General features: G+C 43.2%; 2 protein-coding genes across 4 annotated transcripts; one reads left to right on the top strand and one right to left on the bottom strand.

The window, feature by feature from the left end:
• The first annotated feature begins 289 nt into the window (after positions 1-289).
• Positions 290-9,082, top strand: slc7a7 (solute carrier family 7 member 7). 2 transcript variants are annotated; one of them, XM_085451134.1, is made up of 11 exons: positions 290-567; positions 982-1,035; positions 1,911-2,535; positions 5,089-5,214; positions 5,481-5,625; positions 6,764-6,887; positions 6,971-7,074; positions 7,164-7,260; positions 7,360-7,509; positions 8,146-8,329; positions 8,435-9,082. In XM_085451134.1, exons 3-11 carry the CDS (start codon positions 2,043-2,045, stop codon positions 8,506-8,508), a joined length of 1,497 nt encoding a protein of 498 aa, XP_085307260.1. In that variant the 5' UTR covers positions 290-567; positions 982-1,035; positions 1,911-2,042; the 3' UTR covers positions 8,509-9,082. The 2 variants fall into 2 exon arrangements, with proteins under 2 accessions (XP_085307260.1, XP_085307261.1); XM_085451135.1 differs by lacking the exon at positions 982-1,035.
• Positions 9,083-9,125: 43 nt separating this feature from the next.
• On the bottom strand, positions 9,126-15,169 carry oxa1l (OXA1L mitochondrial inner membrane protein). 2 transcript variants are annotated; one of them, XM_085451137.1, is made up of 11 exons: positions 15,031-15,169; positions 13,841-14,034; positions 13,238-13,333; positions 12,870-13,146; positions 12,568-12,711; positions 12,386-12,471; positions 11,660-11,824; positions 11,454-11,558; positions 11,205-11,367; positions 10,995-11,075; positions 9,126-9,363 (listed from the first exon to the last, which is right to left on the bottom strand). In XM_085451137.1, exons 1-11 carry the CDS (start codon positions 15,095-15,097, stop codon positions 9,239-9,241), a joined length of 1,503 nt encoding a protein of 500 aa, XP_085307263.1. In that variant the 5' UTR covers positions 15,098-15,169; the 3' UTR covers positions 9,126-9,238. The 2 variants fall into 2 exon arrangements, with proteins under 2 accessions (XP_085307263.1, XP_085307262.1); XM_085451136.1 differs by having other exon boundaries at positions 13,841-13,975.
• Positions 15,170-15,418: the final 249 nt, after the last annotated feature.

Here is a 15,418-nt window from a genome sequence, read left to right as displayed (position 1 = left end):
AGTGGATAATTACGACCATTGTTCGGATGAGCCTTAAAGTGAACATTTCTAACAGCATTATATCATCAAATTGTCTCCAGATGCATTTGCATAATAGTAATCGTGGAAAAACCCTCAGTCTTCCTTTTATTTCCACTGTCACACTGATCAGAGAAGAGCAGGTAAGCTGCAGATAACACCTGTGTGATGGGCGAGATAATTGAATCACACACCCGTAGGAAAACAATGCTGAGGTGAACTAAAGCCCTCCCACTCTCGCCTTGAACTCGTTTCCTTGGTCGATTAAAAGCGTCGTTGGGAACCAGAAGTGCACAACACCTCAAACGCATCAGCCGAGGAAGGTCGGAGCAAAGCAGAACAAGAGGAAACCGAGCAGCAGCACAGCAGAGAGAGAAGAGGAAGGCGCATGAAGTGGTTTATTTACGACTGTGACGGGGAGGCAGGACAATGAAATAACAGAACAGAGAGTGGATTTTGAAATAATACAGTATTTGCGATCAGACTGTGCTGCAGTGATTTAGAGGACCCCAAGAGGAGCAGAGAGGAGCTGAGGAGCCTCTGGAGAGGGTGAGTGTGTCCCCCCAAACTGCTGCTTGTGTTTCATAATGATTTAAGTAGAAGTGTTAATTCAGGAGAGTTGTTTTATCATGCCTGGCTGCTTTTACGAGTGAGTAATCTGAGATCTTTTACATGAAGAAATAACTAATTAGAAACCCTCTGATGTGTTTCAGATGTTTCCACAGCTGCCTTGAAAACATAATGATACTTTTTATTATCGCTGCTTCATTAATCTGAACTGTTACTTGTGTCCCGTTGCGTAAACAACAGGACTTCCTGTATCCAGGATGTGACCTTAAGTAGCTCAAAAAGAAGCCTACTTATCAGCAGCTTTTGAACTTTGCACTTTCTGTCTGCAAGAGCTTCGCCTCTGAGCTTCTCCGGCATGCTTCACGTCCAATCTGCTGTCCTCCTTCTTTGCAGTGACTCCTTCATCAAGACACTTGCTGCTGCTCCTACTGCTGCTGTTGCCACGAGGTATCTGAACTTCACAGCCTCTCTTACATTCTCCTCACAAAAGCTTCATGCTTCTGTGAGTCTGTGTCTGTGTGTGTTCATATCAGGCTTTCCATGCTTGAGTCTCTCCTGTATCTGAGTTCCTTATTACTTACGAGCTGTATCCAGTTTACGATCTTTGGATCGATATCTTGCATTTATGCTTCTCCGTGTACCTCTACACCTGACGTATACTTATTTATATGCGCTGACTTTATGAAAGAGCCAGAAGCCTGAATGATCAAAGTGTAAATACTGTAAATAACTACACTTTAAATTGGCATTAATGTAGTGAAAACACTGTCATTCAAAACAACACTAGCAGTTCATGATATGTAAAGAGATTGTGTAAAGCCAGATTATTGAACCTGCTGCCTAACGTGTCTGCATCATCATCAAATTGCACACATGCTGACGATAATGAACTTTGGAAAACATGTGACCTGTGGCCGCTGTGCTGACACTGAAACTCTGCATATGCCGGCGTAGGTGGATCTGGGAGTCTAAGTGTGAGTCTTAGTCAGTGATTCTTTCTCTGCTTGTGGTTACCAGCGAGAAGCCGGTGTCTGAGGCACGCAACGTGTTTGCTCCCCTCCCCGTCTCTCTGTAAATACACTCAACCTTAAAAGGCCATTTGGTGTGCGGCCTAATGGCCCTCCAATCCCAAAATCCCGCTCTCGAATCCAACCGTGTCCACACTCGTTGTGCGTTGTCTTTTCTGCATGTTTGTTCTGACATTAGTGCCTCTGGCATGCGAGTGTGTTTTTGTGTGATCGGATCGGGACAACGCGAGTATTTGCTGTGTGTCTGAGTTGTGACAACATCGCTGATATGACCCCTGCGTGTTGCCTTCACAGATGGCGGGAGATAAACGAAGATAGCTCGAGGAGGAATTTTCCAATCTTCATCACACAGCAAGGCCAAACAAACCCTCTTATTTTGTGACTGTTTTCCTTTTTAAAATAAATTAAAACCACCAAACTCGAACAATGGCTTCTCACAGCCTCATCCCGACAGAAGAGCCGTCCAACGGCGGCCCCCCGTCAGAGAAGTCAGATGACTCGCAGGAGTCCATGAAGCTCAAGAAGGAGATCTCCCTCGTGAACGGAGTATGCTTGATCGTGGGGAACATGATCGGCTCGGGGATCTTCGTCTCGCCCAAGGGCGTCCTCATCCACAGCGCTTCTTATGGTCTTTCCCTGGTGGTGTGGACCATCGGCGGGATCTTCTCCGTGTTCGGCGCCCTGTGCTACGCCGAACTGGGGACCACCATCACCAAGTCCGGGGCCTCCTACGCCTACATCCTGGAGGCCTTCGGGGGTTTCATGGCCTTCATCCGCTTGTGGACTTCGCTGCTGATCATCGAGCCCACCAGCCAGGCCGTTATTGCCATCACGTTCTCCAACTACATGGTGCAGCCCATCTTCCCCACCTGCATAGCCCCGTACCTGGCCAACAGGCTGCTGGCTGCTGCTTGCATATGTAAGTACACATCTGGAGACTGAAGATGAGTCAGTGCGTGAGTGCGTGAGTGATATCCAGTGTCAATAATGCCTAATAATCTGTGTTACAGCCGTGGTTTCACATCTATGACAGATCACGTGAGCTGCAGAGACTAGAGAAGTGAAAAATGGTGGCAGTCGGTTAGAGTCAGCAGGTCTACAGCAGAAACACTCACTAACATCTGATTAAAGAGGAACCGATCCACCCTAAAATCATCCATTTGGTAGATTAAGTGGGAGGAAAAGCCACTTTTTACTCAATCTCAGAGCAGTGGCTTTGGAAAACCTGGTATGGGCTCATCACACAAGGACATGAATCACAGCTTTTCCTTTTTCTTCCTGTAAATGTAGAAAGATCAAATCTACCACGAGATAAAGCCTACGCAACTGCACACTGAGTCAAAGGTGCAGAGAGAACTTGTTAATATCTTCCAGATAAGCCCTGATAACAAATATATGTCCTCCTTTAAATCCATTGACCCACCTAAAAGGTGGGCGCGCAACACACACACACACACACGCTTGAATGCGTGCACACACACACACACACACACACACACACTTTTGTGCCACGCACCAGTAAGCAGAGGACGACAGAGAGGCTGGTAGCTATGAGGTAAAGTCCTCCCTGCAGGGGCACTCTGACCTGACAAGCCTCTCCTCTGATAGCTCAGTCAGCACATGAGTGAAGCGCTTAAACAGCACCACTTCCTTTTAAGTGAAGGCAGTGCAGTAAATGTAAGTGCAGCTGCTGTAATGAAGTCCCTCTGTTTCATATTCACCTTCACCCTATTTCACTCAAGACTAGAAAAGAAAGGTTTTAGACATGGCAGTGCCGAAACTGCTCTGACAAGACAACATGTAAGTTCTGTTTTATAAAAATTATGATAAAACACAAGAACAAACAGCTTGTAGTGCAATGAGGTCATGTGTAGACAGAGAACTGGGATGGGGGTGAATGAGGTCCTGGGTTTGAATCCACCGGCCACCCGGGGCCTTTCTGTGTGGAGTTTGCATGTACCTGTGTGGGGTACAGCATGCTTCCTCCCGTAACCCAAAGATTAGTTTAATTAAACTAACAGACCACATGTACAGATGTGAGTGTGAGCGGTTCCCCGTTTCAGGGCGTACTCCACGGCAGCCGAGGTAGGAGCCATCAGTGACCTTGAACTGATTAGCAGAATAAGATAGACAGTTGTGATTTCAGTACCTTAACATGACAGATAAAAACATTCAGATTATAATAAGTGAAAGTTTACATCCTGTGTAATAATTTACTATCGAATGATTTGAGTTGGACTGAGTATTTAAAAGTCTGGTTGGGTCAAAGTGTTTTGCAGTGGAAGAATTTTGACTGATTATCTCAGATGTCGTGTAACTGTATAACTTTATTAATATGCGCGGGCCATGCTTCTATAAAACGTCCAAATTTTGAGTAATTAGGTCATTGTGTGTGCAGTTTTTATCTATTCTTGTCTCTGTGATGTCAAAGTGAGAGGAGACATCTTTAATATGGTCATTTCAGATACATTCAGCTCAGTCCACATCCACGTACTGTTCAAACGTTTTGTTTGTGAGGGGCGGTTATCAGAAGCACGTGAACTCAGGTGTAAAGTCCGCCCAACCCGTACTCAAGGTCATCGTCTGCTAACAGCTACGCAGTCTTCAGCATCTCTGTATCACTGGCCTGCCTGTCTCTCACACCTGATCTCAAACCTCCACCTCTGGGTGGCACAGCCTCCTCCTCCATCACTCATCCTTGATCGCCTCCATCTGAGGCATTGTGCTCTGCTGTGTTTGAACAGGCATCCTGTTATTACCCTCTAGCTGTCAGTGTGGTGGAAGATGATGCATTCCTGTTTTGGTCTGAACTACAGCAATTAATTTACATTCATTAATAAAAAGATTCGCTTTCGCAAAACTGAGTATTACACGCTATCAATGGAGATAGTAATTTTTACGATGTCCCGTGAACTAGGCGGTCCCTTACTGATAAGGTGCCAGAGTCAGAGAGCGTGCGTGAGAGAGATAAGTGACAGAGAGGAGCAGAAAAACATGTTTTCCAACACCATTAATGCTGATCAAGGTGAAGGAGGGCAATAAGGAAGAATGCAGCAGGGACCACTTTACTTATCAGGACCAGAGGCTGTAGGTCAATAAGTGCCAATCGTGACAAATCTCCAACCTCAGGCCGAAACATACAAGCTCATCAGAACAGATCGGTGCTTGTTTAATTATTTCTTCTTTCAAGCTTTTAAACTTGGTCTCACTTCCATGACCGTACATGTGTGTATTTCAGTATGTGTGTGTTATGTGCTGCACTCAGCTGTTTCCTTGTCTGACAAACAACTATCCGGTCTGCTTGAGTCAGCAGCAGTGCTTCCTTAAATCAGCCGCTCTCTCACATGGAAACACGCTGGCACAGACACAAACACACAAACACACACAGTTTAAAGAGCAAATGTCTGTTGCTGTGCGAGTCTGTGTTTGAATGATACGTGTGTGTTCATGTGTTTCGCTCCCTCGCCTTCAGGTTTGCTGACCTTTGTCAACTGCGCTTATGTCAAGTGGGGAACCCGAGTCCAGGACTTCTTCACCTACGCCAAAGTTATTGCTCTCATCGCCGTCATCATCACCGGCCTGGTGAAGATCGGACAAGGTGCTCAAACACATCAGCAACTCACACACATTTTTTCTTTTTCTCGTTTTTCTTTTTCTTCTTCTTCTTTCGTCTTTTACCCTGTCTCTGTCACATCAACACTCTGCATGTCCTCCTTCACTAAATCCATAAAAAAATTATCTGCTGTTATAACTAATATAAAACTGTTAAAGAACAATCAGATAAGATTGTTATGTGGAGGGTAGGAGTTTAATTAGGTTAACTACATGACGCTCACACAGTGCCATGCTGTCACTTCCTTCTAGGTCACACCCAGAACTTCGAGGGGCTATTTGATGGCTCATCTCGAGATCCAGGAGCCATCGCTCTGGCTCTGTATTCGGCTCTGTTCTCCTACTCTGGATGGGACACCCTCAACTTTGTCACAGAGGAGATCAAGAACCCAGAGAGGTGAGTTAATACGCATGATGTCACATGAACCATTTGCCACTATGAGCATTAAATCATCCCATCATATGGGAATTAAATTACTTTGGTTTCAAATGTATAATTCCATTCCTAGACACCGGAGTATGGAAGCTCATTTCTGCCAATGAAAATTTTTTTTTTTGTCATGCATAAGTCAAAATTTCAAGTTATTATCTCAAAAGTTGGACTTTGGACTCAAATTTCTGAATAAGCTGAAAATTTTATATAACATGAATTTTTGACTCACGGATGATAGAAAACATTTTCAGTGATGGTAATGGGCTTTTTAGACTTGAGACATTAACAAACAGGTTCAAATGTGACAGGTTTTTCTCTTTACACCCAATGGCCTTTTTGACAGAACCCCAAAGTGGTTTGTGTCACTTTGTCCCAAAGATATAGCCGTTAATGACCAGCAGGGGGCGACTCATGTGTTTTTGCAAAGAAGAGAAAACTACACTTTTGGCTTCGCTGCTCTGTTACCTTATTATAAATATTTAACTCATGAGTTAATGCTTTTAATGGCTAGTTTAAGTCTTATCCAAAAATTAACATCTTTATTTTATAAACTGTGTCCTCCCTTTAGAGCCAAATGGCCAGAATAGCAGACTAGCTTACACTTAATTTTACATTTGCAGCTATTATAGTCACAATTACGTCTTTAAACATACAACAAGCAGTCTATGAGCAGTCTACTTTTCCTGAAGCATCTGGATAAAGTTCAGAGTTAAGGCTATAAAACTGAAATGATCAGTGCATGACAAAAAGTAGAGGTAGATGGACTTCTACGGCCTCCTCTTGTCTGAGTACCAAACAAAACACAGAGGTGAAAAGCAAAGGGAGGGAAAATGGGAGGAGAGGCTCTGAAGTATTCTCGTGTGTGTTTCAGGCTTATTCTTTGATTCACACAGCCAAACGCTGATCAGCAAGGCCACACATGTGATTAGATCAAAAGCCTTTCTCAGAGTTCACAGACAGAATAAGTGACAAACACCCGCTCCTTATCACTTAATATCCTCTTGACTCAGAGACTTCAGACAAAACTCTGGATCTTTTCTCTCTATAAGAATCTCTCTGATCTCTTTTGCTGCCCTCTGCTGTTTCTCTCTCTAAACTACAGAAACCTGCCTCTGGCCATCGCTATTTCCATGCCCATCGTGACTGTGATCTATATTCTCACCAACGTGGCCTACTACACTATCCTCCCAATTCCTGCAATCTTAGACAGTGATGCTGTGGCTGTGGTAAGTTCCTCCGATCCACACTGAATGATGTAGGCTTGACATGTACGAGGTGTAGCTTTTGTTGAAGAGTTTTCCCTCTGCAGACATTTGCAGATCAGGTGTTTGGTGTGATGAACTGGACCATTCCTCTGGCTGTGGCTCTGTCCTGCTTTGGAGGACTCAATGCCTCCATCCTTGCTGCCTCCAGGTATCTCTATCGTTCTTTAGGCTACTTTGCGAGGTCATTAAAACCAGTCAAAATAAACCAATCCTCATCATCGCTTTGTGTCTCGAAAGGCTGTTCTTCGTGGGCTCCAGAGAAGGCCACCTGCCCGACTTCTTGTGCATGATCCACGTCAACCGCTACACTCCCGTCCCCGCCCTGCTCTTCAACGTCAGTTGTTTTTTTCTTTGTTGTCTAATTGTTTCAATTTAGTGCCATGCTTTTTTGGCCCTCACCCTTACTCACCATGATTCCCGTACTTTCCTGCAGGGCGTCATGGCTCTCATATACCTGTGTGTAGAAGATGTCTTCAGGCTGATCAACTACTACAGCTTCAGCTACTGGTTCTTCGTTGGTTTGTCCATCCTGGGCCAACTATATCTGCGATGGAAGCAGCCGGACAGAAAGAGGCCTTTAAAGGTATTTAAATGAAATGTTTCAGATGTATGTGCAGTGTTACCTGTAAACAGACAATAGTAGACTGATGCTGCTGCTGAGATAGAAAAGTGAAGCCAGTGTGAAAATATAAAATCTCCACTTTTTATTGCAAAATCTTTACTGCAGCTCAGGAAATAACCGCCGGAGTGAAACAATCAGGAAAATAACTCCTGAACACATTTAATTTTTGAACTGCACACATGCTCAGACTGGTCACTGTGTACTCACAGGCTGTATAACAAAAAGGAAGCAGCCTTCAGGTTAGAAAAGCATCTAATTCTAATAAAGTTCTAATTCTTCAACCTGCATTCTTTCTACTGGCCAGCAGGGGGTGACTCCATTGGTTGGGCTGATTATAATGATTCCTCTCTCTCAATTTATGACCTACGTAAACTCTTTCGTGATGGGTCTACGACCTTTATCGCTTGGTTTAAGTCCTATTAAAAACAACATGTGCATTTCGTAATTGATGACCCTGTATTGAGTACAGCAGTCGATAAACTGGAAAAGGCTTTAAGATCCAGCATGTTTCACTTAATCACGTTGGCGAAAAGAATTTTTGAGGCAGTAATTCATCCCATCGTCTCACCCGGCTCTCTCTCTCTTTTCCTTCCACAGCTCAGTTTGTTCTACCCCATTGTTTTCTGCATCCTCACCATCTTCCTGGTGGTGGTGCCTCTGTACAGTGACACCATCAACTCCCTGATCGGCATCGGCATCGCCCTGTCGGGAGTGCCCGTCTACTTCCTCTGCTGCTACACCCCGGCTCACAAAAGACCGCTGTGGCTGCGAAGGTTCATCGGTAAGATTGGGAAGAATCCAGATGTTTTTCTGCATTATTCTGATCATCAAAGTGTAAATGCTTGACCTAAATCCTGCGTTCTAACCTCCTTCATGTCTCTTTTAGCCAAATGTGGCATGGGGATTCAGAAAGTGTGCTTCTCTGTCCTGACCGAGATGGACATCGACAAACTCGAGTAGAGACGCTCGTTTTAACGCCCTGCTGGCGGCCGGTGATGCACAAACAACAGACTCTCAGCTCAGCCTGGATCTTTGCCAGCCGCCGCTGTTGCGAGACCGCAGTGGACCAAACATTTGGGCTTAAAGCGGGATCCAGTTCTCAGACCCGTCAGCCACCACCCTGTGATGATGTTAAAGAATGTGTTAATGATGCTGCTCATAGGCGGCACTTCCCTGAAGCCAAGCGTGACTTCGGACTGTATTTAATTATGTCAACACAAGTAGTTTGTTTGAAATGATCTAAATGCAAAACCTTTTTTGATTTCACTTGAAGGTGGCCGGTTGTTGTTGAAATCGGTCCAGCAGGCTGCATCTTTGGAACCGAGAGCGCTGCTGATCGTGTTTTTATCATCATTTGCTCACAGAAACAGAACAGATGAGACTGACTCCACGCTCACTCAGGTGGATGAACATTCATGAAGTTTTATAATGTCAGAGACTACTGAAGGGCTATTTTTAAACAAGTGTGAAACAGCTTGAAAAAGTTGAGCTGCAAACATGTATTTATAATAAAATTACTCGTTGACAACATGAAGACAGCCGTTTGTTTTGTTGAAATAAGCAGACATACAATAAGGTTGTGTTGAGGCAGTTTACATTTTTATTAGAACACATATTCATACCCCTAACTCTTCTATCCATAAATATGTACACAATTCATCATTACTGCCACGCTGACAGCTGGTTGGATTTATCCAATAGTGTCCTTCCATGGTCTCGTCTTGCTTCCAGCAGACTTGTCTTTAGCTGATGCTGCTGCTGCAATGGGAGGTTTCTGCTCTAGAGGATTGTGGGTAAAAGTCTGTCTCAGTGGACCTGCAGGGAGAAATGAAATGAGACAACTCTTAGATAAACCACGGTGGCATCAAGTGATAAAAGTCCGGCAGCAGAACAGCAACAAATCAAACAGCTCCACCGAGTGTTTAGGAGGTGTAAAGACAAACACGTGTGGAGTCTCCCCCTACCTGTGACCTAGAAATTAATCTCAGTAGCCATCATGAGGAATGTTTCAATTCCTAAAATATATCTGGAAGATAGAGGTGGTTTGCAGGAACAGCCATAAACACGGACACACAGGTGTATCCTGTCCTTAGAGTGTTTTTAATCTTGGTGTGTGCAAGAGACAGGATGCTACAATGATGATCAACTGCCTGATCAACCTCTGTCCTTCTCACCTGTGCGTGGTGAATAAAAATAGTTCCCGTGCACTGCTGTCATTGTGACTCCTGACATTTAAGTTGTCATGAACACTTAAGTTCACCTGGACACTCCCCCCACATTAAATAAAGCATTACATTGTTGCCTTCTTCATGTCTCTTCATCGCCTCCTCCAGTCATATCTCTGATGAAAGGAAGTAAGATGTAAGGAGAGGAGATGAGGAAAGGAACTGAGGATGCACAGAGAAATGAGACGAGGTGCAAACATGTGAAATGTCTGCTGTGAAATATAAGCTCCAAACATCTAGAAATCAGAAAACGGTTGCTAAAAAGCCTTTTTTTCACAACAAGCTAAACTTTGATCTTTAGAATATAAAATGTCCATATTAGTATTTATTAATATATATATATATATATATATATATTAACATTACTTGAAATATCACTTTCCTGCTAAATTTACAACCATCCAGCAGTAAGTCTGATCAGGTTTCACACTCAAGAATCTGTATTTATCTCTTTAAACGCTAATTTATTTAACACTACTGATTACAAGAGTTTAAAAAAAAAAGTTAATTTTTATACTTCCCAATCCTTTATTAAAACCTGTCATTTTTAAGGATCTTAAATCTTTCTTTTAAGCTTTTAAAATGCAGTAAATTCCTTATAAAGCAGGTAGTACTGAAGTAGCCACTGAATAACTGCCCGGATAAATCCCACAGAAATAAATTGTATATGTCGCACTGTTCGGTAGGTTAAGGGCACATGCTCTTGGCTGTCTGTGTGTGCATCAAAGGTCAAAGCCATTTTTAAAATTTTTTTTTTAAACAGCTTTTAAATAATAACACATGTTCTTCCACAACTACAATGGGGCTACTTAGGAACAAATACACACAACAATCAGCTCTAACCCTGCAGCTTTTCAGCACATGAATCCGTTCTCCACCTGCTCCATAACAGAACAGGGACTACAGCAGACAGGCCGACCGCCTGACAGGGTAGCTGACTGACAGGAAGGATCAGGAAGCGGGTCAGCAGTGAATAAACCTTCAAAATAAAAGCGAGTGAATTCTACTCCGATAAATTGACTGTGTCTGGTGTCAGTCTGTAAGGTGGAGGGCAAGACGACAAATGTACTTGGGTCAGAGTTTATATAAATGAGCAACCATTTCAAATAAAGTTTTTTTCTCCCTCCCTCTAAATAAAGTGAGTCATTTTTCTGCAAGGAGGAAAAAAACCCTGACAGAGACCAAAAGGTCTCTGTGGATGAGCTGAAGACTGGGACTGACCTTTGGCAGCGAGGTCCAGATGATTTTTTATTCTTCGCTCACGCTCTTCCAGCTGGTGGGCCAGCTGAGCGTTCTTCCAACCTGCAGACCAAACCAGTTCCAACACAGACAAACACAAAAACAATCAGAGTGGAAACAAAGTGCTACAAACTACAACTAGATTTATAGTCCTACTCTGTTTATCGACAGATTTATGCTCACAACACCAACCCTTTTTCATGCTTTCGATCAATCCGTCGCTCTGTGGCAGAGCGGAGGCCGGGTGCTTGATCCTTTCAGGGATCTTCAACTTTTTTCTGATTAAGGGGTGTCTGAGCAGAGCCACTTGGCACAGAGAGAAGCAGTTTGAGGTCAGCCAGTAGGTAAAGACTGCCTGAAGTTTGTACGAAGAAAAATAAAGATGTTTCAGCGATGTTTTTTATGAGAACAATAACAGATGTGAGCGAAAGAGTCACTAACCGTGGGGAAGTTGATGGTGAGAGGGAAGATGACTAAAGGCATGATCCTGAACACCGTCTTCATGGCTCGCAGGTTGGGGTTGTCAATCCCAGACTCTGCACCCAGCTGAGGAAAAAAAGATGGTGATGAAGTGGGTCAGTAATTTTTTACCATCACTCTCTTTTTGTTGCTGTGTTTCTTTTGGGAAATAAGAGATCTGAGTTCACCTCCAGGATGAAAAACATCGTTCCAGTGACGGCCAAAGGCAGAATATAAAAAGGATCTGATGCCGTCAGGTCTGCAAACCACAGCATGCCTCCTGTCTGCATGCTGGGCACGGGCAGATAGGCCATCTTTCTCAGGGCGATGAAGAAGGAGATGAAGACGGGTGTCTGAGGGTTGTGGGCAGATGAGTGAGGCCAGAGAGAAAAATGGGAAAAACAAAGCTCCAGCAAAAACAATCTCAAACACGTTGAAGCAACAAAGCAAAGTCAATGATAATAACTAGCATATCTGCAAAGGTACACATACATTCATCACTAATTTAACAGCCATGAATAGTTTCTCTGTTTTATGATGATGAATCCATGAAGCTGCTCCCCTGCACCAAACACACGCCTTTATTTTGAAGGAAGGGACATATATTTGACATATGGCTGTGTTTGTGATGTCTAAATAAAACCCTTTCAACAAAACCCGCCATGGCAAAAAGCTAGACACCAAAATCTTACTTACAAACTGCATTTTTAGTGTTTCTGTGTTACAGTCAAGATGAACTAAAAAGAACTTCTTGTTAATCATAAATGCACCTAAAAATCTAAATTCCACCTTTGCTTACACTGTAATAGCTGGGAGCTCCACATAAGCAAGTACTAAGCTGAAGTGTAAAATTTGTTTAATTAGTCTGCCTGAAACATTCATGCCAATAACACAGAAAGCTGAGAATAACTGACCTGCACCAAAGGGATCAGGAAGCCACGAAGAGGATTCACATCATGTTTCTTCTGGAACAGGTTCAGGTCAGAGTACGCTTTGGAAACTGTGACAGAACCAGAGACAGCAGCAGCAGCTCAGGATCAGCTGAATGTCTAAAGAGTGAGTATAAGGCCATGAAGAAAGAGGAGAGAACATTTACATTCAAACTTGTTTCCGCTCTGCTTGGCCTCATTCATCCTGTTGGTCAGTTTGGTCATCTCGGGCAGCACGTTGTTCAGCTTCGCCGCCTCTCGCTGGCCCTTCACTATGACGGGAAACACAGCCAAGCGAGCCAACACGGTCGCTGGAGGAAGGAAAGCAGAGGATGAGAATAGACGCAGGAAATCAAAAACAAGGCGCTTCTTAAAGAAAACTTGAGGAAAATATAAACCCAGCCTGTGTTTGGGTGGCCTAAAGTGACGCACTGATACTGACAGAGAAGAAGTGTTAAAGCATGCTTACCCACAACAATGGCTCCCCACCAGGGCAAACCCAGATCCATGTGAATGAACTCTAACATATTCTGGACCAGCCCCACTGGTGTGTGACCAGCTAGTCCAAGCTCTGCTAAACGAGGCTCTCCAGCAACGGCCTGCAGGACCTCCACTGCAGTCGGTGCCACATCAGCGACCTGCTCAGAGACCGGTTGTGTTAAAACAGGAGCAGGGTCAGCAGACACGAGAGGAAGAACAGAGCTCTCTGCTGCTGGTAACACACTGGAAACTGTCCCACCTAGGATCTAAAATGATTAAAAATGACAAAAGCACCAAATGATTGAAGTGATCACGTAGCTGAGGGATGTGGAAGATTTACTTTGGATGCAGACTCACCTGCTCAGTGACAGGCTGTGTGACAGACTCCAGGACTGGAGGACTGTTTAAAGTTTCTGTTACTGGAACTGCAATGGATCCACCATCAGGCGGGATCTGTGAATGTCAAGATAAACTCTACACATCAGTTAAGTAGAAATGTAATAGTGTAACCTCACAGGAGTTCAATTTGTTTAATTTCAGTGTTTCTATAAACTGGATCCAGTTGTTAAGATTACATCAACTTGTAATGTGTTACTGGATCCTACGCGACTCATTTCACTCTACAGTCCACCTGTGGCTGTGATAGAGGATTTAAATCCTACAGGCCACTCCCAATCCTGTTACATGAAGAGGCTAAAACATTTGACACACTTTAGTTTGACACACGACAAACACAAACCTTTCCAGGTCTTCAGGCTGGCCACTGCACTCCAGTAAAAACTCACAGACACTTTTTTTTAAACCAACATTTAAATAATACCGTGACTACTATCAGTTTACACCAGTAAGTGAGGAGGCTCAAGAAAACAGTATAAGTCAGATTAACTTTAATGTGTGAAAAAGGTTAAAGAATGGCATAGATCTAACTGTAGTGACTACATAACCTGTGTGGCGACCCACCTGTGAGCTGTTGTGTCTGATGGCCACGGCATTCACCCAGAGGAACTTGTCATGGTGTCTGCGGCCCAGCAGAGCCCTGGTGGCAGGGCTGCGGCACTCAAACACTGTGTGGAGATGTGACCTCTGGATTAACCGCTGTGTGGACAGAAGGAGGACAAAGACCTGTCGGTCTGATACACTAACTGCAGAATAACCTTTTTTTTTTTCTTTTTTTTTTTTTTAAATAAAGACAAGAAGCAACAGGAAAGTAAAAAATAAAGCTTGTATAATTAATGATTATATTTCAAATTGAATCCTTAGAATAATTTACTAAGCTACAAGTCTCCTGCTTCTGAACCAGTTCAGTAACAGAAAACAATATAAGATGTTAATGTTTTACAGCTGCGTCTTTTCTACATTGTGTAATAACTAAAACCAGCGCACTGAATGAACAATGGGCTGTGAGGGTGACTTGCATTGAAAACGCTACGTACAGATAAACAGAATCAACCTTTTGGGATTTACTTACCTGTATGATTGGGCATGCATCAAGACTTTACTGCAGTAAAGTGCTGCTTGAATTAAACAATGTGACTTATATAACTCTTTGGCCACATAAACTAATGCAATGTGATCCTTTTTAAATATGATCGTCAATCTTTGCATTTGTTTAACAATTACTATAATACATCCTTAATAGATACATTGACGTTTGGGAAAACATTACATGTAGTTCAAGTTAAACCTATACTGACCTCTAGAGGTTTGCAGGTGACTCCTGCAGGACATGGGTTATTAAACTTTGGCATAGTTTAAATGAGGTTAATCTATTTTCATAAAAACTCTCATTATTATACATCGGAGAGAAAAGCTGTAATGGTTCTTTATAAACTGGTAGACTGTGCAGTCACACTGATGTAGCATTACGGATTTTCAATAACATCAAACAAACTCCTACTAATTCCGTATTTCAGTGTTTTTAGCTGACCTGTCCGCGCTTTCTGGTTTAAATCCAGCTGGTTTTACAGTTACCCTGAACAGCAGAGAGTCCTGTCTTTCTTGTCTTTGCTGGAGAGCCTGTTACTGTCAAAGTCACACAGGAGGCATGATGCTAGCCGGCGAGCTAGTTAGCCGTGGAGAAAAAGCTATTTGTATCTTTGCTTCGGAAGCACAGACAAAGTACCGAACATGAAACTGTGAAGAAGACCTACGTGGCTCCAGATGTCTGAGAGAGGATGGCCGCCTCGGCTTGGTTTGCCTGTCTGTCTTAGAAAACATCTTGTTAAGCAGACCGGAGTCAAACCGCTCCTGACGGCAGCCATGTTGACATGACAGACAACCTGCTACGGAAAGCGCAAATAGTCAATTTCAATTTCAACAAGTTGCGCACATATATAAAAACACGATGTTGGTTATTTCTACCAAGGAAGTTTGTTTATTTGCATAATTACATTTAAAAAAAAGTCACTGCCTGAAAATCATAGCAAATTTACCAAGTGGTTTTGGTTTGGTCCACTTTGGAGTCCAGGATCCAGGATTATTTGGAAAGATGACCTTTTAACCTTTTAAAAACTGAGACTCAAAGATACAAAAAACAAT

This window comes from Copadichromis virginalis, linkage group LG3 (genome assembly GCF_057382275.1).
Source record: "Copadichromis virginalis isolate Kocher_CV1m ecotype Utaka linkage group LG3, C_Virginalis_male_GT1.1, whole genome shotgun sequence".
In the NCBI taxonomy this organism is placed as follows: Eukaryota; Metazoa; Chordata; class Actinopteri; order Cichliformes; family Cichlidae; genus Copadichromis; species Copadichromis virginalis.
This window is presented reverse-complemented; position numbering and strand designations above follow the sequence as displayed.

Bases quoted from the DNA above. Each gene is read 5' to 3' on its own strand.
- oxa1l (XM_085451137.1), bottom strand. From the start codon at position 15,097: ATGTTTTCTAAGACAGACAGGCAAACCAAGCCGAGGCGGCCATCCTCT. The intron at 12,472-12,567 runs GTAAATGTTCTC...GTTCTGTCACAG, and splicing joins GAGCGGAAACAAGTTTGAAT to TTTCCAAAGCGTACTCTGAC. The intron at 11,825-12,385 runs GTCAGTTATTCT...CACAACCCTCAG, and splicing joins TCCTGATCCCTTTGGTGCAG to ACACCCGTCTTCATCTCCTT.
- slc7a7 (XM_085451135.1), top strand. From the start codon at position 2,043: ATGGCTTCTCACAGCCTCATCCCGACAGAAGAGCCGTCCAACGGCGGC. The intron at 7,261-7,359 runs GTCAGTTGTTTT...ACTTTCCTGCAG, and splicing joins TCCCCGCCCTGCTCTTCAAC to GGCGTCATGGCTCTCATATA. The intron at 8,330-8,434 runs GTAAGATTGGGA...TGTCTCTTTTAG, and splicing joins GTGGCTGCGAAGGTTCATCG to CCAAATGTGGCATGGGGATT.